The sequence below is a fragment of the Neomonachus schauinslandi genome, chromosome 12, assembly GCF_002201575.2.
Source record: "Neomonachus schauinslandi chromosome 12, ASM220157v2, whole genome shotgun sequence".
In the NCBI taxonomy this organism is placed as follows: domain Eukaryota; kingdom Metazoa; phylum Chordata; class Mammalia; order Carnivora; family Phocidae; genus Neomonachus; species Neomonachus schauinslandi.
The window spans coordinates 82,691,764-82,719,141 of record NC_058414.1 but is presented as its reverse complement, the minus strand read 5'-3'; the positions used below and the strand labels follow the sequence as shown (position 1 = coordinate 82,719,141).

The 27,378-nt window shown below is 51.1% G+C and overlaps 1 protein-coding gene across 3 annotated transcripts; it reads right to left on the bottom strand.

The window, feature by feature from the left end:
* CCDC136 (coiled-coil domain containing 136) lies at positions 1-27,378 on the bottom strand. Of its 3 annotated transcripts, XM_044919983.1 has the most exons (19): positions 27,321-27,378; positions 26,433-26,540; positions 24,624-24,872; positions 24,472-24,546; positions 20,143-20,466; positions 17,019-17,130; positions 16,283-16,451; positions 15,876-16,016; positions 15,381-15,539; positions 14,932-15,102; positions 14,348-14,533; positions 12,496-12,690; positions 11,768-11,995; positions 11,084-11,086; positions 9,846-10,343; positions 9,286-9,513; positions 7,919-8,200; positions 6,941-7,243; positions 1-340 (listed from the first exon to the last, which is right to left on the bottom strand). In XM_044919983.1, the coding sequence occupies exons 1-19, from the start codon at positions 27,376-27,378 to the stop codon at positions 230-232; spliced, it is 3,600 nt and encodes a 1,199-aa protein (XP_044775918.1). In that variant the 3' UTR covers positions 1-229. The 3 variants fall into 3 exon arrangements, with proteins under 3 accessions (XP_044775918.1, XP_044775919.1, XP_044775920.1); XM_044919984.1 differs by lacking the exons at positions 6,941-7,243; positions 7,919-8,200 and having other exon boundaries at positions 38-340; XM_044919985.1 differs by lacking the exons at positions 6,941-7,243; positions 7,919-8,200 and having other exon boundaries at positions 38-340; positions 17,019-17,127; positions 20,176-20,466.

The window sequence follows — 27,378 nt, the reverse complement described above, 5'->3', positions numbered from 1 at the left end:
CAGGTAATTAGGCTGATATTTAATCACACAGAACCCAGGTTCTTACACAAGGCAGGAGATGGCAGCCGGCAGCGCCCCATAACCTTTCCAGCCTGGGTGACTGAGGCTAAGGAGATGGGGACACATGGGACACATGGGTGGGGTGGGGGCTCTGGCACAGTGTGTCCTGCCCAAAGCTGGGGGTAGTGGCCACTGGGGATCTGCCCCCTCGGCTGGCCCAGGTCTGCCATCACTCCATGAGGCAGAACTCGGACTCCTGCGGTCGCATGCTGGGTAACACATACAGAGCCACAGCCGCAATAGCCAAGAACACCACAGGCTTCCACATCCCAAACATGTTCTGTGGGGACCAAAGACAAATGGTGAGTGCCCGGCCTTCTGAACCCTTCCCTAAGCCAGAGGTTCCCCTGTCTACTGGCACTGGAGAGACATCGGGAACCTCACGGTCTGGTCTCTCTCACCTCCTGGGTAACTGCCGGAGACAATTTGGTCTTAGTGCTGGCGGTGCGAGGTATCTGGAACAACACTAGGTGTACCACCTTAGGGGACTGCGTGTATTCATGCCCAACGGAATGAGGAGAATACCAGTTCCTGGGTGTAGAAGCGAGCTCAGGAGGCAGACCAAAGAGTATCCGGATGGTTGCAATGAGAAAGGATCAAGTGCCACGGCAAGAAAAAGAGGGTAAACTGGGGCCTTTGGGAAAAGCAGCAGTGCCTCGTTGGCTTTACGCAGGAGCAACAAACTCAGTCAAAAGGAGAAGACTGAGGGGGAAGTAAAGAAAGCACACCACAGAGTGCAGGCGAACATGAGGTTCGTGGGCAGCCCAAACCTTTTCTGGACAATGATGTTGGTTCGAGGAACCTCAAGGAAGCCAGTCACCGGCCCTGGAGACAAATGCCTTAAAACACCCCTGGGCACCAGTGTGTTGATGGACTTCCTGGCAAGTGCCAGTGTGCTGAGGCTTCCAGACTCTGCTGACCACAGCAAATCCTGCTGATTCGTGGGACAACAAAGAAGCATCCTTCAGGGAACACGAAATCGTGGACAATACATACTTAGGGAAATAGTTCCCATTGTTATTACTTTTTTTATTGTATTACTTGAAAGACAGAATTTGGGTTGAGTCATAAGCTATGGCATAATAACAGGAGGATGATTTTAGGTAAGAGCGGAGTATAGTACTGATGCTAAGAATGCATTTGCTCAGAGAATAATGGAACTAAAAAGAGGACTTTAAGCCAGCTATAAAGAGCAAAGAAGATCTCCTACATTTGTAGAAATAGTTACTAAAAAGAGCAGCACAAATGAAATGGAAAGCGAAACAATGCTGGAGGTGGATATACAGAGTAATTTATATAAGAAGGTAGCTGGAAAGGAAGCTAGAAAGGGTATCTACAGCTTAGATGCTTATATCCTAATGTACACTGCTAAAAACGTCAGTCTGGTGTTCTTAAAGAAGGACAGAGCGGGGTGCCTGTGTGGTTCAGTTGGTTAAGCATCTGACTCTGGATTTCGGCTCAGGTCACGACCTCAGTGTGGTGAGATCCAGCCCAGCATTGGGCTCTGTGCTGGGTGTGGAGCCTGCTTGGGATTCTCTCTCTGCTCCCCCTTCCCCACTTAAATAAATTAAATTAAATTTAAAAAAAAGGACAGAGCGGGCACCTGGGTGGCTCAGTTGGTTAAGCGACTGCCTTCGGCTCAGGTCATGATCCTGGAGTCCCGGGATCGAATCCCGCATCGGGCTCCCTGCTCGGCAGGGAGCCTGCTTCTCCCTCTGACCCTCCCCCCTCTCATGTGCTCTCGGTCTCTCTCATTCTCTCTGTCTCAAATAAATAAATAAAATCTTTAAAAAAAAAAAAAAGGTCAGAGCTAGACCCATAAATGTGAACTGATACGCTTTATACCAGTCAGAGGCATGTTCCAGACTGGCTGAGGGCTGGTCCCAAAGGGGTAAGTCACATCAGACTTTCCTTACAGACTAGGTTACTAAGTTGACAGATCAAAGAAATGTTTTTGGATTTTATCAACACATCCGACAGATTTTCCATGATCTCCTTGGACAGAACAAGAGGAAATAATCAGCATGGTAGCACACACAGGTTGCTGTGTGACCATTTGCCATGTGACCAATGAGCTGGATAAAAGAGAGCCTGGAGAGGGCGCCTGGGTGGCTCAGTCGGTTAAGCGACTGCCTTCGGCTCAGGTCATGATCCCGGAGTCCAGGGATCGAGTCCCACATCGGGCTCCCAGCTCAGCAGGGAGCCTGCTTCTCCCTCTGACCCTATCCCCTCTCATGCTGTTTCTCTCTCTCTCTCTCTCTCTCTCTCAAATAAATAAATAAAATCTTTAAAAAAAAAAAAAAAGAGAGCCTGGAGAGACAACACTCCAGAGGGTCGGCCCTCCCCCTTAATGTGCACTAACAGGGCGCCTGGCTGGCTCAGGTGGAAGAGTATGCGACTCTTGATCTCGGGGTCGTGAGTTCAAGCCCTATGTACGGGGTAGAGATCACCTAAATAAGACTTTTAAAAAAAATAATGCACACGAACATATGAAAGTAGGCTGGTCGCCCTTGAGGAGGATGTGGAGCTGGCAGGGAAATGGATAATCGGAAACCGCAAGGTCAAGATTAAAAAAAAAGAAAAAACAAACTCCACAGGTTACATCAATGGACTATACCGAATAGGAATGAGTAAAAAATTCTGCCTCAGGTCCAAAAAATCAATTGCAGGTAGAAAACGGGGAGAGGATACTTAGCATATGCAATACGCAAAGGGGCTTTATAAACAACACACGCAGAGAGTTAACAACGTGACATTAGTTGTCAAGAGAGCTAATGCCCCTGGGGGCTGTGTGAAGAGAAGTACGCAGTCTTCCTAATTACATGGAACCAACCAGGGAAAACTGCTCAAAATGAGGAGAGATGGGAAGGGGGAGGCAAGGTTGGAATTCTAGCTGTTGCTAATATTAGTCCTTAGAAATCAATTCATAATTCACTGGCGGTATTACTTGACCTCTCCATGCCTTAGTTTTATTACATATAAAATCATAATACAAGCCACCTCGTTGGGTTGTTGCAAAGATTAAATGAGTTTATATGTAAGGTGATTAGAACAGTGACAGGCACATAGTATGTATGCTGTAAGTATACGCTTTTTAAATTATTTATGGGGTGTTTTATTATTTATGAAGAACCTTCATAAACATGAACTCCTGTGATCGTCACATGAGGAAGGCAGAGGTTTTACCATTCTTCGCTGTCATTTGAAGAAACTAATGTTCCCGTTATGCATTTTGCCCACTGGGACTAAGCGGTAAGAGGCAGAGACAGACTGGGCCAGGTTCTCACCTGTCAGCCACGCTTTCTACAGAGCTACGCTGCCTCAGCTCCTGGACTGGGAGCTGCAGAGTGGGGCACAGCCCGACCCCCCAAGAGCACCCTGACCCAGGAGCTCCTTCCTCTCACTCTGTGTGGGCCTGGCTGAGGTGCAGAAAGGTTATGGCCAAATGCTTTGGGTCTCCTCCCCTAGGGGCTGAGAAATCTGGATGCGGACAGTACAGGGATACGGACCCTGTCACTAAAGGAGCTAGACTATTTGTGGGGAGTAAGTGGAACACCTTAAAGAGGAGAAAGGATGAAGAGGAAAAACAGTGAGGGGAGAAGGAAGGAGAAAAGGATGCTGCTAAGTGCTACCAACATATGCTTCAGCTGCCGCCCCAACCTGTGCATTAAGCCAGCGGCACTTCATTTGCAGGGGTGAGAAGGGAGGGTGGTAAGTGGGGGGGGGGGCAGGGGAGCAGGAGAAAGGAGCCAGAACAGGCCAGGAGAGAATAGTTTATGGGTTCCAAAGACAGGTGGAACCCTAGGGCTCTACCCTGGGACCTAAGACCACATTCTGCCTCCTAAATTTGGTATCCTGTTGACAGACCAGATTACATGGGCCGAGGCCAAGTGGAAGGTGCCCAGAATATGTCAGCCTTGGCGCCCTGGGAATACTTGCATCTCGTTCTTTTCACCAGTACCACATTATGTCCAAAAAGCCTGGCTTGGGAAGGCAATTACAATAGAGTCTGGACCCCAAAAGGGATAAACATAGAACTATAAAATATTTCCTGGCATTCTGGTTCTGAGTTGTCTGAAGACCAGAAGTCCCAAACCAGAGAATTTCTCCATTGAAAGAACACAATATGGTAGCGGTTTCTGTTCCATTTTTACCAAGTCTGGAGGACAAATTGAGCCTGCCCTCATACAAATGCCCCTGGTAAGGGAGTTAGGGTTGAGGTTGGGGGTTGGTCACAACACTCCGGAATTCCTCTCTCACCCAACAGGGGAGGCGCAGTGAGGCCTTATTTTGCCATCCTGGGTGGTGACAGTAGTGAGAGCAAAGAGCACTCAGGTCAGCCTTGCAGACAGACATCAGCTCATCAGAAGTGGTCAGGCATTTTTCAAAGTAGCAACAGTGCTGGGATCATCCAAAGTTTTCCCAGCCAGAGGACAGAAACTCAAACCATGTCAACAGTATGCATTCCAACTCACTATGTGTTAGGAAGACGCTCAGAGGTGCTATGGGCTTTGCAGTAGCCCAAGGAGAAGCCAGGGCTAAAACTCAGCCCCTGAGTATCCTGTTGTCAAAGGGCTAAAAGCAAGAAGCAAGCAAGTGAGAGAAAGGGCAAAGAGGAGAGGCCAGGGCCACCTGCACCCTCCCTCTACCCCTCCGAAGGAGAGGACTCGATACCAGTACCTGTGTTAGGACGACGTCTCGGCCCACCAGCACCAGAGCAAAGCCGATATGACCACCAGGGCTACGAGAGGCAAGGAGAAGATGGGGGGCTCAGGGGCAGGGGATGGCTGCAACATATCAAATGAGAAGGAAGCACAGGGAGAGGCCAGGAGATGGGGGGGGGGCGGATATAAAAAGACAGAAACACATGAATCCAATGGATAATGAAGATGAGAAAACAAAGGGAAAAGAGAAAGAGATCAAGAGGTTAAACAACAGGCAGTGAGAGCAGCCGTATCTCTCCTCTGCGCCCGGGCCTGGATCTTCCCACTGGCAGCCTGTGGAGGATACAAACCTGAATGGGTTAAGCAGCTGCTTAGGTCCAAATCAGGTGGGGAGGCCAGTCTGCTGGCTGGCCATATCCCTCTCATATCTTGTCAAGCAGGGGTGATCTGCCCTAGACCGTTCGTACAGGTCAGTAACTCTGGAAAAGGGAAGCTCCGAGAGTAAAGCCGGGCTCTCCGGATGAGGAGGACGTATACTTCTCCTGGGTCACTCAGTCTCCTGCCAGGCCACCCGCCCCACCCCCCGGCCCCCGTTAGCCCACTTTTTCTGGCTGCTGTCCACCGAATCTCAGTGTTCTGGGCCCTGGCCCCTACGATCCCCTAGAGTCTAACGCCGTTGTTGTGAGACAAAATGCACTCCAACAGGCTAACAATGGAGAAGTGCTAGCTCTTTGACTGCAACAATCTTCCAGAGAGAAAGTGAATTCGCAGGCAGTAACATACACTGTTAGAGCTGCCTGCAAAAGATGCAGGACCCGCCGAGGCAAAGGGACACCTCCGTATGTAGACACAAGGAACGCGCTCAACTTCGAAGTACAAGGATCCAGTCTGGCGTTTAGAGATGTTGGCACCCAAGGCAAGGAAATTGAGGAGGCTCTGAGCCAGCATGCGGTGGAATGTGATGAATTCGAAGAAACAGAGCACTGGGGAAGAGGCTGCGGTGGCTCCTACTTTTTACATTCTAAGTAATGGTCCTCTGCCACAAGGTTAACAGAGACCTGCATGCTAGATCCCTAGCCACTGCTGCAGACTGAGCTGCCGGAAAACGCCAGATAGCCTTAGAGCTGACTGGGACATCCCACCACAAGAGACTTATTTTCTTCCCCGGTGTTTAGAAAGATGGAAAGATGGAGCGCCTGGGTGGCTCAGTCGGTTAAGCGTCTGCCTTCGGCTCAGGTCATGATCCCGGGGTCCTGGGATCGAGCCCCGCATCCGGCTCCCTGCTTGGCGGGGAGTCTGCTTCGCCCTCTCCCTCTGCCTGCCTCTCTGCCTACTTGTTCTCTCTCTCTGTCAAATAAATGAATAAAATCTTTAAAAAAAAAAAAAGAAAGAAAGAAAGATGGAAAGAGCCTGTACCATAAACCGAGGACTTATTCAGGAAGTACTCACTCTTCAGGGAATCAGAGCCCCCAGTTAACCTCAACTAGTGCAGGAATTCAGCTGGTACCTACCTGTGCAGATGTACTAGTAGTTAAAATACAGAAATACTTTTGTATGGTTGGCACGTTACCCAGGATACTCCCATCCCAACCTCTCAAGATCTAGCAACTAAAGGGTTAGGACTCTGTTTGCTCTCCCCAGACTGGCCCATGCCCCTGCTGTGCGGACTAAAATATTCTATTACTTCTGACCACCCCCAGCCCCTCCCCTCATGCCCTGTAATACGCAGAACCCGAAAGCCACACCTGCCCCCCGAACACCCCTAACAGCAACAACAAAGGTCAACCTAACAGGGCACCTCGAGGAGGCAGGACTGAGCGACTAACACAGGCTGGCAAATAGCCTGAAGCGGGCCTCACACCATCCGCGTCCTCAGTGCAGTGCTAGGTGAAGGGGGGAAGACCTCCTGCCGTAAGGAGCGAGGGCTGCCACAGAGGTGAAAGCAGGCAGGACTGCAACGGCCCCACCCTGGTTCCCAGAAAAGGTGATCTTTGAGACACAGGTAGGCCCACAGCAAAGTGGTCTTGTTTCCCGTGGAGAGCCCACTTCCACCACTCCCGGCTCCATCTCCACTCTCCCCGAACGCTAGGCCTCAGGGCTGGCTGGCCTATACGCTCCTGCAGAAGTCCGTCCTCGGGCTGGGTCACCCTGCCACACCAGGGCACCGGAGCCCCAGAGCCCACTTCCCACTCGGTCCAGCCTTCGACTGCGGTTACCTTTTTGCTCTCAGAAAGCTTGAGGGGGTTGTTTCCCTCTGAAGCTTCAGGGCAAGTGTCGTTGGTGCTCTCATCTCTGGTGTCGTCTTCCTTGCCCTCCTGCTCTTGGGACTCTTCATAACACCCCTCCTCTGCTTCTGCGGACTTAATCTCCGCAGGCTCTGACGGCCCAGAAACCAGTTCATTGCAGGAGTCCTGCTTCGAGTCCTTTTTGATTTCCTCCTCTTCCTCCTCCACTTCCTCTTGTATTAGGACACCTAAGTCCGTGTGGCTGGCCTTGTAGTGCAGCACCACCTCCAGGCTCTGTGGGCGGAGGCAGGGCAGGACGGGGGCTGCGGTTACCGCCAGGAGGCCTACCTGCGCGCGAAGCCGGACTGCCTCAAGGGCACCCTGCTTCCCGGCCGGCCCGGCCCGCAGGCAGCACCGCGTTCTGGCACCGAGGCTCCCCCTGAGCGTCGTGTGGGCAGTCACGCCCAGCCTCTCGGGACCCACACGGCCATCCGGCCGTTGGCCCTCTTGGACAGCTACCAGAGCTAGAATCTTGGGCTCTGCCCCTCAGCTGCCGCCTCCGACCCCTGCAAGGCGGCTATGACTCCTATTTTCTCCCCTCCTCCTCACGTAGGAGTCCGCCACCGCTTCGAATTAATTCCTTCTTTTCATCCATTTGGTCCCTCTCTTGGGCACAGAACCCAGGAAGAAAAGATTGGGCTGAGCTAATTGGAGCCGTCGTCCATCCTAGGGGCTATGGTCCTTTGGGGCTGTGCCCCCAGGTATAAGTGGTCTGTGTTCCACTCCCCTTACCTTCAGAGGAAAAGGAAGTACGGAATTGCTACCAAGAGAGATCTACTCTAATACACGAGAGAGACCAGAAGCTTCTCTACAAATACCTCACCTGGCCGGAATGGTGGTGGTGGTGATTTTTCTTCCCAAGATCTCCTCTGCCTTTCTGCTTATCAGGCTACTAAGGTTATTACTCACCTTTTCGTTCTCATAGCAGCCCTCAGAACCGTCCAGGCTTGGTTTGGTCACCTTTTTGTTTTTAACCCCGTTGGCATTTTTGTTCCTATTCTCATTGCCACTTTTCCCCTTGGTCTCTCTGGGAACAGAGGCATTCTTCTCCTTGAGCTGGCGGAGCTCTTCCTGGCAGCACTGCAGCTGGCCCTCCAGCTGCTCCTGCACGGCCAGAAGCCGCCCCTGTTCATCCATGCTCGCCTGGTACTGCAGCTGCAGCTCCCGCAGCTTGGCCTGCAGCTCTTTGATCTGCAGGGGGGGGGGGGGTGGGGGGGGTGGGGGGGGGTGGGGACAGCCAGTCACCCACAGCCCGGCCTGGGGGGTCACTGCCTGAGTCTGCCCTGCTAAGGCCCATGGGGGAGTAGATAAGAGAGGAAACGTTAAACTGCAGGATATGAGCCTCTAAAGCGGTTTCAGAAATAGCTTCTAAATGAGGTACCTGATGATTTACACCTAATGGGATCAAAAAAGGATGATTTAAATTATGTTTTTACTGGGATCTGTCTGGGGAATAACTATAGAGCTGCCCCTTCTGAAGCTCAGGGCTTTATTATGGACGTCTTTTTGATGGAAACTCCTACTTCGCCCAAGCTATTTCTCTAACAGGTAACAACTACCTAAGGAACTGTGTGGTCCACTCCTGAAAGTGTGGCTGGGCTCCTGCAAACCGCACCCTGGAAACAGAGGCAAATTCCAACCCTGCTCCCTAATTTCTGGTTTTGTCTTCCCTGACTTCTGGCATCACAGTCTCCCTGGTAGGTGACAATACTAAGCAACCGAGGCCCCCGGGCTGACTGTTGTCTGAACTCTCCCATGCATACACAGTGAGTCCCGCTGGACTGTGGACTACTCTTGGGCAGGAAGAATGCCTTCTGTCCCATCCCTCATGGACACAGAGCACCCTTCTTGGAATTATAAGGGATCCGAAAGGAGGCAAGGCTCTGCCCTCGAGGTACTTACAATCTAGTTGAAGAGACAAGTACACCAAAAATAACTAAAGGTGAAAAAATACAACTCTATAGAAGTGCTCTGGGACACAGCAAAAGAGGGAAGTGGTAAAAGGAAAAAGAGAAAAATTATTCAGAGTCTTGATGATGAGTATATCTCAGCACAGTGAGCATGTGAGGACCATCCACCAGTGCTGTGGCAGAGTGCCCAGCCTCCTGGGGTTCAGCCCCTGCTCTGTTCCTCTGACCAGGAAAGGGGCAACTATGCAGAGCAAGCAGTGAGCTCCCGGGCCTCCTTCCTCAGCCTCTCCGAAATGGCTAGGACCTATGACCTGCTCTGGCTCTAGGGACTCCTAGAAGAAACCTTGCCTCCCACATAGCAGTTACCTCGTTCTTGTCCTTGTCGTTTGGGGAGGCAGCGGGCTTCTCAAGGCTTTCCATGCATTTCTTGAATTCCTTTTCACAGGCGACCAGCTCTTCCTTCAGCTCTTTCTGCCTGTCCAACAGCTTTTTCATCCGGTCTTGCAGCCGGTCATGTTCCCCCTGGCTGAGCTGGTACATGGCCTGCACCCCCTGCAGCTTGATCACCACCCTGGCGACTATGTCCTCACAGTGCTGCGGAGGGTGGAGGAGTAATGACCGCACCCTGAGAAGGACCTGCCCTCCGCCCCACTCTCTTTGCTAGGCCCCATCCTGGGTATAGAACAATGGCGGCAAGGATCTGAAGCTGCGCTGGGGCTAATTCTGTGTTTCTTCCCATAAAGCACCAGCGCTGTGATGGGAGCATCTCCATATTAGACAGGCGGATTGCCTCATTCATCTCCGGTGACCCAGCTCAGCTCTGACCCTGCCGCCCACCTCACTTCTTGCCCCCTTCCCTGGTGACTTATCTCTTAGTAAGACAAGAGGCTTTTCTCCCTGTCTGACCTCTCCTCTGGCTCTTTTACCTCTAGGTCTTCAGGCTCGGCAGGTCCGTCATTAGTGCTGCTGCCGTAACTCCTGTAACAGGTGTCCGAGCTGGTGCTGCTGCCGTAGCTCTTCTTATAGATGCTGCTGCCGCTGCTGCCGGTGCAGTAGCTCCTCTCACTGCTCTCCTGGGCACTGCTGCTGCTGTCATAGCTCTTGAGAAAGCTCTCGGTGCTGGCCTGGGTGCTACCGTAACTCTTGTGATAGCTCCCGCTGTCATCGAGGCCGCTCCCGTAACTCCTGCGGTAGTTCTCGCCGCTGGCGGCCGTGCTGCCATGGTTCTTCTCCAAGCTCATTCTGCTGGAAGGGGACCGGACCTGGAGCAGCTGCATTTCTTCCAGGCAGAGCTGCAGGTCGGCCTGCAGCCTCTTCCGCTCCTCGAGGAGCCTGCCCTGCTCCCGCTGCAGTAGCTCCTGCTCGGTCTGCGTGCCCTCGTAGAGCACCTGCAGTGCCTGCATCTGGGCGATGATCAGCTTGGACTGCCAGGAGTGGGTGAGGAGACATTACCATTACTCCAGACGCTGCCATCCTTCTCGCCGCACCCCTCCTGGGGCAGATGTCTGCGGGCACACTTCAGAGACCTGCACACCTACGCTCCAGTCTCACCACACCTTTAACCGCCTGCAGCTGCTGGCATGTCAGTTACTTGCTCCTTGGGGAAAATCTACCCCGGGCAGATATTCTGCGATTTCTAGGCTCCCATTTCGGCTGGCTTCTAAACTCTGGTACATCCCTCTCTCCTTGCAGCAGAGCTGAGTGATAATCGAGAACACTCTGGCTCCCTACCCTACCCTCTTCTCAGTCAGGATATACCCATTATCCTGACCTTGGGGCTCAGTCCCCTCCCCCGCCCCCAATTCTAAAATCAGCCCCGGCCCTGAATGTGAGCCTACAAGAATGCCTCCCTCAGATGTGGACCTGGAATTAAGGTCTCACTACAAGTCCCTGTACCTCCTGTCCCAACTCTGAATCTGGCCTCTAGGCATGTTTCCCAGGCCCTCTGGGCCTGGCTTCTTGCCTGCTAATGCCCAGGATGAGATCTGATCGGTTAAGGAAAGAGTTCTTCTACCTGGTTCCTGGTCTCTGTGTTATCCAGGCTGAAATCTGATGCCTCTGGAATCTGACCAAATCTCAGTTTGGATTTCTGCAATTCCCTGATTCTCCCTATCCAGGCTAATATTTGAATGAATAGGGCTAGCCTTAAATTGAAACTGTCTACCTGCTCTTCCTTGCCCACCCTGAGACCTCAGACCAAATGCATTCCCCAACCCCAAACAGACTTATCAGGAAATCTCCACCAGTGTGACCTCCGAGGCATAACCCCTTCCTGGTGCTTGTGATGCATGGATTCTCTAGTCTAACCCTCTTGACCTGTTATTGCCACCAAAGTTCCAATGAAGACAGTGTGGCCAGGACCATTAATGCCACAGGCTAGGAATTCTTCCCTTGGAAACGAATGGCCCCAGATTTGTCTCAGGTAGAACACCGGAAGGTAGTCACTGAAGGTGTACTGCTTAATTATCAACCAGCTCATGAGAAAAGGATGACATGCTCAGAGTCAGTCCCAAGGAATCCAGACAAACACTAAGTTGCTATTATAAATCTGGAAAATGATGTTGAAGGGGCTGCATCAAATTATCAGGTGATTAGATTCCCGGGTCACCCTGATCCATCCTCGGTGTTCACAGCACTTCAACTGGGCATGTATCTGATTGAGATCCTCAGCCCATAGCTAAAACCACATTTTCATGAGCCCATGGGTGGTCATGGCTGAAGAAGGGGGCCTTAGTCTCATCCTTACTCTTGGCCAGACAGGCCTTCCTAACTCTGAGCCTTCCATGGAGCCCTCTTCCCTACCATGCTGTTGTCCCCAGAACTGTCTCCCTGCCTCTTGCTCTGTTACCTTGTCGTGACCACACTTGGAGGACTTAGGTGATTTGGAATCGTTGGGATTCTCCAACACATCCCGGAAACGAGACATTTTGAAAAGATGCAGCTCTTCGTGCAGATCTGACTGTTCTTTGAGCACACTTTCTTGACTCTGTACCAGTTTTTTCTGCTCTTCCTGCATACCTTGGTAGAACAGCTGTAGTTCACACAGGTCTTGTAACTTTGTAAGTAGCTCCTGACTCTGCGAGGTGGAGTGGGAAGGAAGCGGGCAGGAACTGTGGTAGTTACGTGGGAAGACCCATGCCTCCTTCCTGCTGGGGACCCTTCCCTTAGGAGTCTCTGGGTTGGCTCTCAACAGCCATCTGGGACAGGGTCGGTGTGGCGGGGGAATGGTCTTTCTATGGAGACCCACTAGGTGAGTAGCCACGATCTCGTATGTTTGCAGGTATTTTGTAGTTTACAAAGTTCTCTCAGAGTATATTTTCTCCAGAGGGACTAAAAATCTAAAGAGAAGATGCTGGACAGATTCCAGAGTATACTATATGTTTTAAGACTTAAAACCCTAATCAGCTATATGGAACTTTTTGGTTTGAAGAGATCGGTGACAAAGTAAGGAGGGGCTGATGCAGAAAAGAAAAGGTTCGATTCCCCCCCTGTTCTTTTTCCCAAGTATAGTCACACCTCGGAAGCTTCTCAAAGCAGCTTCTCCCTAGTTAGCAGCCGTTCCCTGGCTGGGGTTACCTTAGGGAGGAGACCAGCTTTGGGTAGCGGGAACGTGAGCCTGTGCAGCTCTTCTTGCAGCTGCCCCTGCTCCTCCTGCATCCTCCTCTGATCCTCCAGGAGCTGGCACTGCTCCATCTGCAGCTGCCCCATCTCCTTCTGGCTGGCCTTGTACTTTTCCTGCAACTCTGTCAGTCTGGACAGCAGTGTGTCACACTGTGGACGGGGGAGGAGGGAGTTGCGGAGGGGCAGTTACTCTGTGAGGCACTGCTCTGCACCGTCCAGCTGGCAGAGCCCTTCTGTGCTCTCCTGCCCTTTGTGGTTCAGCAGGGGCTCCCACCCTCTACAGCCCCCTTGGACTGACCATCCCAAGCCACACTGCACCCATACAGGTTTAGACACCTGAACATACAATAACGGGAAACCCCGGCGGGCCGCTCAGGACTGTTTGGCTATGCTGCAAATTTCATCTACTGGTCCCTTCTGAGAGCCCTGTGAGGGGAGTGTTACCAACGCCCCTCCCTTCTCATGACCCCACCTTCCTTTCCTTTGGCCCTTCCCTGTGGTACACACCGTTCTCCGGCCCTGCTGGGAGTTCTAGTTCCTGTCACTGTCATCATCCCCAGTTGGTTTTATACCTAATTATACTCCTTACCAATAAAAACGTCACCCGATTTGTCCCCATTTTTGTTTTCATAATCATCTTTTTAAATCTCTAGAAAAATATGGGCTATTGCTGAATTTGGGTTGAGAAGACTAAATTATCCCATGATTCCAAGAACCCAAACCTTCTAATATCAAACTCATCTCCATGCTGTTTTTAGGACAAGAGGAAAAGCTGGCTCCGTGTCAGCATGCTTCTCCCTCCCCACAGTCTCTTCTACTAGGAGAGGAGTGGATGAGCAAGTCATGGACACTCCGGCCTCTAAGCTGAGCGGGAAGAGAAGAAGGAAATGTGAGCCTGGGTGTAGAAAGGCAGGTGGACTGTTGGGAGTGGTCCAAAGAACCTCCCCATTCTGGGTCTTCAGAAGGCCTTTCCCCAGGGACACAGTCTGCTGCTGGCTGTGGTAGGAGTCACTGAGGATTTGGGCAGAAGGTGACTGGCTCCTCCATCTTTTGAGAATCTCGTGCCTTTTCTCCATCATGTTTCAACACCTTCCATTTCCTATCAGTGATCAGGAGCTGAAAGTGCTCAACACAGGGTAACTGATAATGACTTTTTACACACTATGGGAAAAAAGAAAATGAATAAGGAAGGCCTTACTTATCACTACTAGGATTTATTACTACAAGCAAGTGAGAAAAGAATAGTATTCTGTTCAATTTAAAGAGGGTAGAACTCAAGCTTAAAGAATTTCACTCTTCCGAAGTCACAGAGTAAACCCTGGAAGAACTTAGGTCCTTCTAATATCCAATCAGCACTCTAGGCACAAGACCATGTCATCTGACAAGAGCATCTGCAATCTGCCTGAGAAAACTGGACCTGCTCTTTTTAGGTCTAATGAGAAAAGCTGTATATGTGGGCTTTTGTGTATGTTCTTCTCCACAAATGACAAGATATCACTACAGTCCTAATAACAAAGTATTAATGTCTACACACATGGATCAAGTGCAAAACCCTCTGGTGTTCAGACAGGATCCAGCTGTACTGATCCTACTAGGCTGTGGCTTGGGCTCAAAGTCAAGATCAAGGCAAACTGTTTAAAAGTTAACAGCATGGGACTCTGCCTCTGTTTCCTGCTTCGCACGCTCAGCTGTGACTGTAAAGGAAGCTCATCAAGCCCCTCGGTTGGATGACTTCACCTTTTGCCCTTACAACTCCTCTCTCCAGAGGAAGTACCCAGGAGATCTCACCTCTCTTAAGTACAATTACCTTATTAGCACATTTCCCCTTTTCCTCTGGGATGGGCTTGGTGGTCTTGAGCTCCTTCAGCTCCTGCTGGCAAAGCAGGAGGTCCTGCTCGAGCTGATCATACATGTACTTCTGCCGCTCCAGCTCTTCCTTGCTGGTCTGGTACAGCCGCTTCATCTCCTGAAGCTGGGCGTGCATCTCTGCATTCTGGGGTAGGGGAGGCAGGCCCCGCCATCATCCCAGAAGGCCCTGCAGCTGCACTCTCTCCTCTCCTACTCGGTCCTTTCCAGTCCCAATTTCATCCCACTGGGGGTGACCTGAGATGGACCCTAAAAGGCTCTACACAGGGACCTTCTGGGGCTTCCTTTTCGGGCAGGTGGGGAAGAAAGAGAGCTACCTTTTTATAGGCTGATTTTTTAATTAAAAATCAAAGGAAGCTGAGAGCGTCGTGACTCTCTGAGATCACCTTTCTACGAGGCACCTCTTTATACCCCGCACCAAGGGCTGTACCATAGAACTCCTACGATGCTCCCTCCTCCTTGGTACTATTGCTCTCACAGAAGATTCCATCTGGCTACATCTCCCTCACCTGGAGCTTCTTTTACCTTCTCACCGCTCTCCTGGAAGGAGGCCACGATGTCCTTGAGGCGCTGCACCTCCGCCTCATGGTACCGCAGGTCCCCGCACAGCTGTCGCTGCACTTCCAGCAGCTTATCCTTCTCGCACGTGATGTGCTGGCACTGGAGCTGCAGCTTCTGTAGCCGGCACTGTAACTCCTGCGGTGGAGGGGGCTGTGGGCAGTACCTCTGGGGTCATCAACCCGCTCGCTCTTCTGCCTGAGTCACTCTCGGACACGGGCAGTCTAAGGCCTGCCTTCTCCCTGCCCCTCGCTGACCGGCTGTCCTCTCGTCCGGCACAGTGCCCGGGGGTGGCCGGAGGCCCCTACCAGAGGCGCTGCATGGCTGGCCGCCGCCCTTAGTTTAACTCCGCTCTGGGCCACCTTCCCCAAAACCTCTTAGCACCTCGGTTGCCCCTCACCTCCTTTTGTTGTTACCTTCTCATTTGGGCTTTCTACGACTGTGGATTTCAAGACTTTGAGCTGCCGGAGCTCAGACTGAAGTTGTAGCTGCACCTTCAAGAGCTCATTCTGCTCATCCTGGCTAGCATCATACTTTTGCTGCAGGGCACAGAGTCTGGTCTTCAGCTCCTCGTTCTGTGGTGGGAGGATGTGGGTAGAACAGTTACTCTCAAGAAACAGCAGACCCCTCTACAGACCAGTTTGGGTCCTTTCCAGACGTAGACATCTTGAGGAGCTCCCACAGGTCTACGGTTGGGTTTCTTCACTGAGGCAGACACTCAGTAATGACTACCATCTCTAGAATGCAATGCTACGTGACTTCTCCAGCTGGTCTCCAGTAGACTGTACCCTTGGTCGCAGGGCAAGAGTCAGCACAGCACAACCTTGCTCTGCGTTCATCCTTCCCCGACGCAGCAACTCCATGGAGGCCCGTCTGCCCTCCCCAAATGCCCTTCCCCTGGCAGTGTTTACCTGGGTGACATTGTGGGAAGTCTGAAACCGAAGCACCTCATTCTGTGCACACTTGAGCTCCCTCTGCAGCCGCCTCTGCTCCTCCTCACTGGTCTGACGATGATGCTGTAGTTCTTGCAGCTCACAACACAACTCCTTACACTGGGCAGGAGATGGAACAGAAAGGCCGACTGAGGATAAGTGCCACATGCACTTCGAGAACAGGCTTGGCGGGGGCGGGGGGGCAGGGATAGGCTTGGAAAGAAGATGACATTCCTTTCATTGGAATATTTACACCAGGCAAGCAAGCGAGACCCCAGAGTACTACCTCCTGCCATAGTGCATGCCCCCTGTGTCTAAGGAGATGTTTCTACCATGGGCCAGGAGAGGGTAAAAGAGAGACAATGAAGGTGCCTGCCTTCCCCTACCTTGTTCTGCATGTCATGCATCTGCTCTTCAGCTCCCAGTAGCTGTTGTCGCAACAACTGGGTTTCAGGATCAGGTTCCAGAAAATCCATTTCTGAAGTCTGAGACTCTGCTGACATCATATCCTTTAGCATTTGGGACTCCAGCCACTTTTCTGTTGCTCTTCGTGTCCTGTGATCCAGAACCCCAGAGCCATGTTTGGGTAAGTGCTCTGCCTGGCATCACCTGCTAAGTGTGCTTGGTCCTGATGTCTTTATTTTAGGCCAAGATGGTAAAGAGCCTTCTACTATAGTTTATCTCCTAAATAAACATGCTGAGAAGGTGAAGAAAAAGTCCCAGCACCTCAATCAAGGCATGTTTGGCTCTGGGAGACCTAAGCATGCTAGTCTAGTTGGGCTCAAGGCTGGGCCTTATGTCAAGCCAGCTCTAATCTGGAGGCCCTACACCATTAGACTGAATCCATTCTGTGTAGACAACAAAGGAATCACTTCTGATCAACTCTAGGGCAGAGCAAACCAGACCCCAATCCCTAGAATGGAAGAAAACTAAATTTTAGAACCCCAGTCCTGAGACAGCTGGATCTCCATGCCTGCTTCTAGGCGGCATCCATACCCTGTGAAGAACTGGCTGTCTAGGAGCAGAGGGACATTCATTAGCCTGCATTTGCCTTCACTGAGTCTACTCAAGAGAAAAGCCCAAAGCAGAGCCCTGCAGAGCCCCCTAGCCTGCTAGCTGTACCTCTCACTCTCCAGATCCGCAAGCTGCCCTGTGAGGCTGCTGTTACTCTCCTGCAGGGCCCGGTACTCCTCGTTCAGGAAGCGGCAGCGTTCCCGCAGTTGCTGCAACTCTTCTACAAAGGGCAAATGGAGACATGTGAGATCCTAGGGGAGAAGCACTGGTAATCAGCCCCTACTTTTCCTGCCTAGAAATCAGATAGCAGAAGGCCGAATAGCTTCTTTTTTTCTAAAGACAGAAGAGACACCACATGCGGCGGCTTAGAAGACAAGGCCCCCCAAATTCCACACTGCTATGTGTATTTGTCCTCTTTCAGGTAGCTGCCCTTCTTTTCATCTGCCCAGAAGCTCTGCCCTGTGTGCCCATCTTCAAAACCCCAACCAAGGCAGAGTCTTGAGATTTTAGGAGCTCGTGAAGGTTTGTTTTTGTTTTTGTTTTTTAAGATTTTATTTATTTATTTGACAGAGAGAGACACAGCGAGAGAGGGAACACAAGCAGGGGGAGTGGGAGAGGGAGAAGCAGGCTTCCCGCAGAGCAGGGAGCCCGATGCGGGACTCAATCCCAGGACCCTGGGATCATGACCTGAGCCGAAGGCAGTCGCTTAACCGACTGAGCCACCCAGGCGCCCGAGCTCGTGAAGGTTTTAATTGAGTTTCTGGGTTATTGTATTTCAAGTTTCCATTGAACTGTTTATGATTACCTTCCTATTACTCTTTTAGTACAAGAGCTGAGGGATGTGAACTGCCAGATGTCACACTGCTAGTCCTGGCCTTTCAGAGACAACTCCGGCATCCTGAACGTCCTTTTACTTACTCATCACCACACCAAATACACTGGCCAGCATGTGGTCAAGAATTCTTTCTAATGATCTTTTATCTGCTGAAAGAAGAGCCCATCCCAACCAGACCCACATACCATCTTCAATCACCAGCAGAGATCTCGTTGAAATGCCCCAGCACATGTTCCTAAGTATCAGGTACCAGTACTTTTTAAAGCTGCAATCATGGGCGCCTGGGTGGTTCAGTCAGTTAAGCATCTGCCTTTGGCTCAGGTCATGATCCCGGGGTCCTGGGATCAAGTCCCACATCGGGCTCCCTGCTCAGCATGGAGTCTGCTTGTCCCTCTCCCTCTGCCCCTCCCCTTGCTTGTTCTCTCTCTAATAAATAAATAAAATTTTTTCCAAAAAAATAAAGCTGCAATCATATAAACACCCCTATCTATCTTGTTTCTTCCTGATTAAGAATTATTTCTCTTAGGGGTTCCTGTGGCTCAGTCGGTTAAGTGCCTGCCTTTGGCTCAGGTCATGATCCCGGGGTCCTGGGATCAAGTCCCGCATCAGGCTCCTTGCTCAGCAGGGAGTCTACTTCTCCCTCTCCCTCTGCCCCTCCCCCTGCTGTGCTCTCTCTCTCAAATAAATAAAATCTTTAAAAGAAAAAAAAAAAGAATTATTTCTCCTAGAATACCAATTCTACTGATATTTAAAGAACGTTAATTTACTCCAATTAGAACACAAGGCCTATCTTATCTGCTGTAAGATTCAACACCCTGAAATTCACATCTAATGTTCCTTCTTTATTCCAATCAAAAGTCCTTGGAATACTGCAGATTATCATAGAAGGAAGGAAGGAAACTAATCTTTAATACAAGCCAACCATGTGCTAAGCATTAGACTTGATGGTTTCAGCCTCACATTCAGTTAGTCTGTGAGTACTTCAACATACTAGGCATTTCATTTAATCCCAAAAATAGCCTTGTAAGGTTTTCTTTCTTTTTTTTTTTTTAAATAAACTTTTAATTTTACAATAGTTTTAGATTCACAGAAAAGTTACAAAGATGGTGCAAAATTCCCCAGGAGAGCTTTCACCTCGTTTCCCCTATTGTTAACATCTTACCATGGGTACATTTGTCACAACTCAGGAATCAACATTCATAAATTACTGTTAAATAAACTGAACATTTTATTCAGATTTCTCTCCATTTTCCCTAAGGTCCTTTCCTGTTCCAGGATCCCCTCTGCCTGTAAAGTTTTTTGTGGTTTTTTTTAAAGATTTTATTTGTTTGACAGAGAGAGACACAGAGAGAGAGGGAACACAAGCAGGGGGAGTGGGAGAGGGAGAAGCAGGCTTCCCGTGGAGCAGGGAGCCTGATGCAGGGCTCGATCCCAGGACCCTGGGATCATGACCTGAGCCGAAGGCAGACGCTTAACGACTGAGCCACCCAGATGCCCCTGGCTGTAAAGTTTTATTAACCAATTTTTACAGATACAGAAACTAAGGTTCAGAGAGATAATAACCAGGCCAAGTTCATCCCACTAATTAGCAGAACTGAGATTCTGAACTCAGGTCTGTTTAACTTCGACCCAAGCTCTCCCACTGTGCTGGCCTCGCTCCCCTGGCACCACCAGTCCAAAGGCTCTTCTGAGAAGCTTGTTACAGCTGGGAAACTTGCAGTTCTTTGATTCCTTGTTGATTGCCTCTGCTTGACCTGGCCTAATACAGGGCCTCCCATTATACCCAGATCATAAATCTAGCCTCAAAATAAAGGCATACTCTCTGATGTCATGAATCCTAGCAACTAGCTGGGAGACTCATTGTCTGAAAGCAGAGCTCTAAGCTTTTTAGTACCTCATGTATTACTGGAAATAACCTCTCTTCCTCTCCAGCTGTCTTGTGCTCTGATTTGTTGCCCCCTAAAGCTTCTACGCTGGAGAGGACTCAAGGAGCCTAAGCATTAGCATCCTGGGACCTGGGAGCAGGACTAGAGGCCCCCCCATAATGCGGGCCAGGCAAACTGCCATGCCAGAGCAGCAGGTAGTTTCCCAAGGTGACCAGCCCCTTATCCTCCCATCCTGGCACTGGAGACTTTCTTAGGAAGGGCTCTCCCATATGGCTCTCTGAGGAAGAATTCTCAAGGTACATCTCCACAGTGCTATTTCTTATACCACCACTGACCGGTTATGTGACATCTGGATAAGTTTTTCTCCCTTATAGTCTTGAATTCAACCTGGAGGTTTTTTCTAGAGGTTCCCAGTTCATGATCTAAGACCATCTTCCACCATCTTTTTGGATACTAACTCCCTCTGCTTGGCTTTACTGACAGACCAGGAAAAAGGCTTGCCCTCTCATACCTTGCATCTCAGAGTAATCTGAAAGATTTAAACTATTGGATGGATCAGAGCTCTTCATTTCCATTTCTGCACGGAGGGAAGTGATCTCCATTTCATACTCTCCCCGGATGCGCTCCATGTCGTCAAGCTCATTCTGCATCCGGCAGAGATCGTCCTGCAGGGATGCTATGTCACTCTCATGCTCAGTCGCGGAGTCCTCTGCTGCTTGCCGCAGATTCTGGATCTCAGTCTGGGCCAAGTGCAACTCCTGTTCTATTTCCTTAAGTTCCCTTTCTTTCTCTCGCTCCAACAGGGAAATCTCCTCTCGTAGAGACCGCAGCTCACCTGCAAACCCCAGAGGTTGGAATGGTCAAGAGGATAAGTGAACTCATCTACCATGTTCTAGAGGCAGAAAGTTAAAGGCAGACTTATTTCTTATCTGGAAACTACTGGCAATCTAGTCTCTACCCCATCAGCGAAGTATAGCTTCATCGGCTATGGGATAAAAGGAGTACCTAAGAAGGGAATGGAGTGACTCCATGTAGTAAGGTGCAATAGAAAGGCAGATTCTGGGCGCCTGGGTGGCTCAGTTGGTTAAGCAACTGCCTTCGGTTCGGGTCATGATCCTAGAGTCCGGGGATGGAGTCCCGCATTGGGCTCCCTGCTCAGTGGGGAGTCTGCTTCTCCCTCTGACCCTCCCCCCCTCATGCTTTATCTCATTCTCTCTCTCTCAAATAAATAAATAAAATCTTAGAAAAAAAAGAAAGAAAGGCAGATTCTGGCACCAAAGCAACACCTTGGGCTACTGCAAACAAAAAGTATTAAGTGCTTCTACGCTGAAGACCAAAACTAATTTACAGTATTTTACTGATGCACTGAGTTTTTCCAAAAATTCCCTAACTAAAAAAATTTACACACACTATTCTCATCTATTTAGTCTAGAAGCTTAGAAATTACAGAGCCTCGCAGGTAAGAGCCTCACAGGTAAGTACTGGCCCCTAACGTGTATTTACAGTTCACTGCTGAAATTCAAATGTAGGCTCATCACATGGTAACCAAACATAGTTATGTCCTGGATGTCAGGGTTCAAATTTCCCTTACGTTCCCCTCTAAGGTCTGGCCCTAAAAAATGGCCTTCTCAGATCCACTGGAGAACGGAGGAAGCTCTTCCTCAGCCAAGCAAGCTCTCGATGTGGAGCACAAAGGGGCAGGGCACGCCCAGGATGGAGAGGCGGGGCTTGCAGGCCCCAGGGGGAGGGGCTTATCCGAAAACTGGGCGGGGCGGACCCTGGCCGGGACTTGGGAGGACTGGACCCGGATTCCGAAGACCTAGCGCCGGTTGACAGGGGGTGCAGGTCGGTCGGGGAGAAGCGGAGGGCCCGGCAGTTGAGCTGTGGGACAGAGAAGTAGGTTCTTACTCACTGGTTATGGCCTCCATCTCGTCGGCCCCCCTGCAAGCGGTCTCCGTGGGGGGCCCCCCCCGCCGCCGGCCAGTCCGGCCCCCGCGGGGCTGTGGCGGCCGGAACGGCCTCTCAACACCAGCTACCTCTGAGGTCGCGCGCTCCCCCTCTTGGCGGAAACGGGCAACGCGCGTGCGCAAGGACGGTCTCTATTTCCTCCCGCGGGGTGGCGCTTGGGCGTCCTCACCAGACCGCAGTCCCTAGTTGAGAGCTCATGCTCAGAAACAACCCTAGTGAGTAAGGAGTCGCTCCAGAACTTCTGTTTCCCCAAGTAGTTGCCTACCTGCCTCTCTACTGACTTCCCTCCTCCTTGTAAGGGAGTATGTTCCTTCTCCAAGCAAAAGTCTTTTTCGGCTCTACTGGATTGTTTCCTTCATCATACAAACGTGATCTAGTGAAGTGAGTCCTATCTCAAGCCCGCCCCCCCCAACTCTCCCTTGACTTCATTCCCTTTCCCCTTATTTCTCTGCTTCTCTTCAAAACATGACTACTGTAATTATTTGTACTCACCTTCTCTATTTCACCTCCTTTTTCCTCCTTAATCCCAATCTAATCAGGCTTCTGTCTTCACCAAAATATCTCCGAGCCCTCCATCTTGCCAAATCCAATGGCCATCTTATTTGATTTAGCAACTTTTGAATCTCTTTGAAACACTTTCTGCTCTTGGCGGTCAGGGCATCAAAGGCTTCTGCTGTTCCTCCTACCTCAGTCTCTTTTGTTCATATCTCCTCTACTGGACTTTTAAATACTGGAGTATCCCTGGGACAGGGCCTTTCCTCTTCTTCCTGTCTCTCCCTGTGATTTCATGGTGATCTCTCAGGGATTCAAATGCCATCTATATGCTAACGACTCCCAAATTTATATCTCCAGCCTTGATTTCTCCCCTTGTTCTAGATTCATATATCCAACTGCCCCCTTATAACATACTAATTTAGTTAGATGTCATTAGTGACTTCAAACTCAACATGTAAAAACATGTCTCCAATGGTTCCCTTAGCCCTCAGACTTGTTCTTTGCTAAGTCTTCCCCATCCCAATAAATGACAGCACTGTCCATCCAGTTTCTCAAGGCAAATTTATCTTCCATATCTCTCCTATTCCCACCCCACCCCACCCTCCACCCTATCCAATTCATCAGAAGTCCTGAGGTCTCCACCTTCAATATAAGACCCTCCCATGTCTTTTTACTAAGAATAAAAACCAAACCTCCCAGCTGGCCTATAAGGCCCTTTGTAATCTGGCCTCAGCCTGCCTCTCAGAACTCTCTCTTGGGGCGCCTGAGTGGCTCAGTCGTTAAGCGTCTGCCTTTGGCTCAGGTCATAATCCCAGGGTCCTGGGATCGAGCCCCGCATCGGGCTCCCTGCTCCGCGGGAAGCCTGCTTCTCCCTCTCCCACTCCCTCTGCTTGTGTTCCCTCTTTCGCTGTATCTCTCTCTGTCAAATAAATAAATAAAATCTTAAAAAAAAAAAAAAACTCTCTTTCCAGGGGCCTCCACATGCACTCTGCTCCAGCCACAATGGCTTTTGTTCTGCAAACACATGAAGCTCATTCCTGCCTCTGAGCTTTTGCAGTTGCTATTCCTTCTGCCTGGTATGCTCTTCCCTCAGATCTGTCTCTTTATTCAAGCCTTAGCTCAAATATCATCTTCTCAAAGAGGACTTTTCTAACTGCCCCATCAAAAAAAGTTCTCATCTCACCCCATCTCTCTATTTCATATTGTTACATTGTCTTCATAGCGTTTATTGCCACCTGGACTTATGTCGTTTATTTTCTGCCTCTCCCCATTACAATGTACTCTTCATTAGGGCAGGGATCTGGTCTGTCTTGTTCATAGCTTGTCCTCCGAGTATATAGGTACTCAATAAATGAATGATAAACAAATAAATTAGCACCATTTTACAGATAAGGAACTGAGTCTCAGAAAGATAAAAATGATTTGCCGAAGATCCTAAAGCTTGTTATGTGGCAGAGTTGGGCCCAGAACCTAGGTGATCCGAGACTAGTGCTCACACTGTTTTCCCAGATACAACACATCTCCAGCCATTTCTCTCCTTCACCCTCTTCCCATTCATTGTCTACTTCTCCTGCATCTACCTAGGCTTTTATCTTTCCCTTCTCTTTTCCTCCCCTTCCTCCACCTTTGCTTCTTCCTCTCCAGGCCTGCTTCCTGGCCTTCCTTTTTTCTCCATTTATATTTTCCATTTGGTTTGATCTCAGTTCTCCCTGGAGAGCCCCTGCGGTTTTCTAGGGCAGCTCCCCTAAACCTTCTGGAAGTCCATGGAAGTAACAAAAGCTGCCTCTTTTTTTGGTGGTGCCGTGGAATGTGGGACACCTGCCTTGCTGCTTTCCAGAGACAAAGGGATGTGGGCGTTAGAATAAAGGGATTTGGGGCCACAAGCTCAGGCCTAGGAAGCAAGAGAAACGTTCTCATCTGCTTCCCTTAAAAGAGCAGAGTCCCCTTCAGTCACTTCTCACTGGCACATTGCTCTTCCCCTGGTGCCCTTGTAGGGACAGGGAAAAGCAGTCTGGTTATAGGTATTCAGCCTTGATTACCTGCCCCCCTGACCTGGAGAACAAAGGGAAAAGGATACAGGTGTGAAGGGAGGAAGCTGGAGGAGAGAAAAGGGAGAGTGTCAGCCAGAGAGAGAAGATGTGAAATGGGAGGGCAAGAAAGGGCAGGGGAGGGCAGAAGAGCCAGGTAGAGATGCAAAGAACAGATATTAGGTAAAGAAGAGAATGGAGAGAGAAGGAGAAAAGGGTGAGAATAGTAAGGGGGAAATGAGGAGAAAGTACTGAATTAGTTTATATTTGTCTGCTATGCTTCAGCCAAACCCTCAGGACAAAAGGACTTGGATGGCCACCTTCCCTCCAGTCCCAGTGTTGGGAATTACCTTGGAGCTGCTGGATCTGCTTGGTGAACACCTCTGCCTGCTGGGCGCTGGCCAGCCGTTCATCCTCCAGGAGCCCTGCAGTGAGAGGGGGAGCAGGCGTGAGCCTGGGATCCAGGGAGCCCAGGCCCTCTGGCCCCCTCCCGGGCACTCACCCTGCAGCTCCAGGGAGTCATCCTCATGCTGCCCTGCCAGCTCCCGGGTCTCCTCCAGCTCTGCCACCAGCTGGAGCACCTGAGCCCTCAGCTCTTCCAGCTCTGTCTCAGTGAGGCTCAGGCCCCGGTGCTTGCTGACAGACAGGGAGCTCACATTGCCACCTTTCTGCACTTGCTCTTCCTCTTCTTCCACCTCTTCTTCCTCCTCTTCCTCTTCCTCCTCATAGAGAGCTGGGAGTAACACTTCCCCTAGAAGAGAAACCCATCCCCCCAGGGGCTCAGAGTCAACTTCCTTTCCAGAGTCCTTCAAGGGCCCTCAAGCTCATGGTCCCAGGGTAGGGATGGTATAATAGTGCCACCTGGTGTCCCCCAAGGAGTCCCTGGGCAGGACCTGCACTCATGATTCGTCCTCAGGTGTAAGGTCTCCCATTCCCCTCCCAGGCCCTTTCTGGACCAGGATTGTACCAGGTGGCCTCCTAGTAACTGCCTTCGGGCAAACTGAGCAGCTGGGTGCTAGTCAGCCATGTGAGCTTACACAAGGATACCTGCTTCTTCCAGTCCTGGTGGTCCCTGCGTTGGGGACAGGTACCCAAGAAAGGATTCAGACGCTGGGCGTGTCTTTAGGCTGAATGGGGCAAGAGTTACAGTTTGGGGTTTGTCCAAAGTTAAGAAGTTATCCAGGTGGCTTGGGAGAAATTAGCTGTTCCATAATGAGAAAGGGTTGCCTATCAATAGTTAGAGAAAGAAAACATCTGAATGAAATGATTCTAAAATGTTTTACCGGACAAACACTGGGGCCCTTTCAAATGTATTCTATCACATAGCCTTTTTGAAATTTTCTGCAAGGTCCACCTTCCTTTTCTCTGTGGAGTGTCAGGAGGCCTCTCCCCTCCCCAAGTGTTATAAGGCCCCTCCTCCCATGCTGACCATAGGGCAATTTTCAGGTTTCAAGTCCCAGGTTGTACTTGTGTGTAAAAGAAAGCCTACCATTTTAATGCATTAAGAAACTGGGGTGTACTGGTCCCCAGCCTCTGGTTGGTGAGTACCCCCTCCTTTGCTGCAATGCAGTTCCTTGAAATAGTGACATTTTGTCAGGATACTGATTACTTGCTTTGTTTTACAATTCTGAATCCCTGGTCTCACAACAGCAGCCTAAGGTTCATCTGGGACCCCTTGTGTCCTCTGTCCCCCATAGGGGAGCAAGGTTGCCCACACAGTGTGCATTGGGACCTGGGGACACTTCACAGGAAGTCCTGGGAAGCGGACAGGCATCCTTCCAGGGGCCTGGTGTTGGCAGCAACTGCCAAGTCACCTGGTGCGGTGGGGATACGTGGGTTTTGCAAGGTTGGTCTCACGTGCCCCCTCCCAGGCAATTCTTTCAGGCCAGCCACAAGGCTTACATTCAAAGTTAGTGGTGGTGGCATCAGAAAGAGAATGCTCACTTCCCTGCTTTTCAAAAATATGAGACAGCTTGGGATCTGGGTCGGGTGGCAGTGAGAACAAACCCCCTGCTGAAAGGCTGCTTCAAAGCTCTGTCCAACGAGGCCTCTTTCTCTGTCTGGCAGCTCCCCCTGGGACACACAACCTGGTTAGCTGGTGATTAGGGCCCCAAAGGGATGTACCCAGAACCTCCCTCAAAGCCTGAGTCCTGAGGAGGGGTAGAACTCAGACCTGAAGGGTAGAGGGGGCTCAGGTGAGCTAGAGGAAGGGCTCTGTCCTGGCTGGGAGTTCTGGGGACCGGATGGGGTAAGGAGGAGGGAAGGGAAATTGGCTGAGGGGACAGAAAGCAAGCTTTTTTGGAAAACTCACCCTCCATAGCTTGCATCCCCCGCCGCTCCAGGGACCCCCAGCGTTGGCCTTTCTTCCTTTCACAACCCTCAGACGCCTCATAGGAGCCTAAAGTGGTCACTGTGGGTCCTGTGAGCAGGGAGAGAGGAGGCACGGTGGGCTGCTAGGGGCCTGGGGGCTAGGGTGCACGGGAGAGAGAAAGGGACGTGCCTTCCAGCCCTCTGGAGCCCTGGAGTTTTTAATCCCGGTGGAAGTGCTTGGCTCACTCTGCCCAGGCTGCGACTCTCCTCCCGCAGCCGCCCCTCGAGCTGGGCCTGCGGGGACCCCGCCCTGTGCTGCCCAAGCTCCTCAGCATCCCCAGCTCCAGGCTCCTCTCCCAGCACGGACAGAAAGGGTGTGTGTCTCTTTAGCCGGGAGGGGACAGGGAGGAGACGGGCAAGGATGGAAGCGAGGGCGGGAGCCAGGGAAGATGAGGCTGAAAGGGTGAGGTGCGTGGAAGGGGAAAGGGGTGATTCGAAGAGGAGGGGGCGTGTGGCAAGGGGTTCTGGGCCGGAGCCGCTCCCCTCCCCTCCATTCTCTCCCTGGACCTTGTCCACCCCACCCTCGCCCTGCGCTCGAAGCCTTCGAGCCGGAGTGCGCGCAGGGTCTGGGGCCCCCAGGGCTGGACAGACGAGGTGGGGAGGGTTCGGGGCGAGGGACCGCCAGGGGAGGATGCGACCGGTGTGGGGAAGACCCAGCCGGGAAAGATGGAGTCCGGGCCCGGGGTGGGGGGCGGGATGGAGGGAGGAAGACGGGACGAAAAGGTGGGAGCGACGGAAGGAGGGAGGGAGAACGAGGGGGTCTGGAGGGAGGAGAGATGAAGAAGAGGAAGGAGTGGCGGTGGAGAGGTGAGGGAGGGGCGGCTCTGACCTGGGCCCGGGCAGCTCCAGCCCGCGGCGCCCGCGCCGGCCCCGGCGCCCGCCTCCAT

What these genes read in the sequence shown, in the direction of transcription:
- CCDC136 (XM_044919983.1), bottom strand. Translation starts at nt 27,378, where the DNA reads ATGGAGGCGGGCGCCGGGGCCGGCGCGGGCGCCGCGGGCTGGAGCTGC. An exon ending in CTTCCCACAATGTCACCCAG is followed by an intron (nt 15,540 to 15,875) that starts GTAAACACTGCC and finishes CTCCCACCACAG; the next exon opens with AACGAGGAGCTGAAGACCAG. An exon ending in GCTGCTATGAGAACGAAAAG is followed by an intron (nt 7,244 to 7,918) that starts GTGAGTAATAAC and finishes CTCCGCCCACAG; the next exon opens with AGCCTGGAGGTGGTGCTGCA.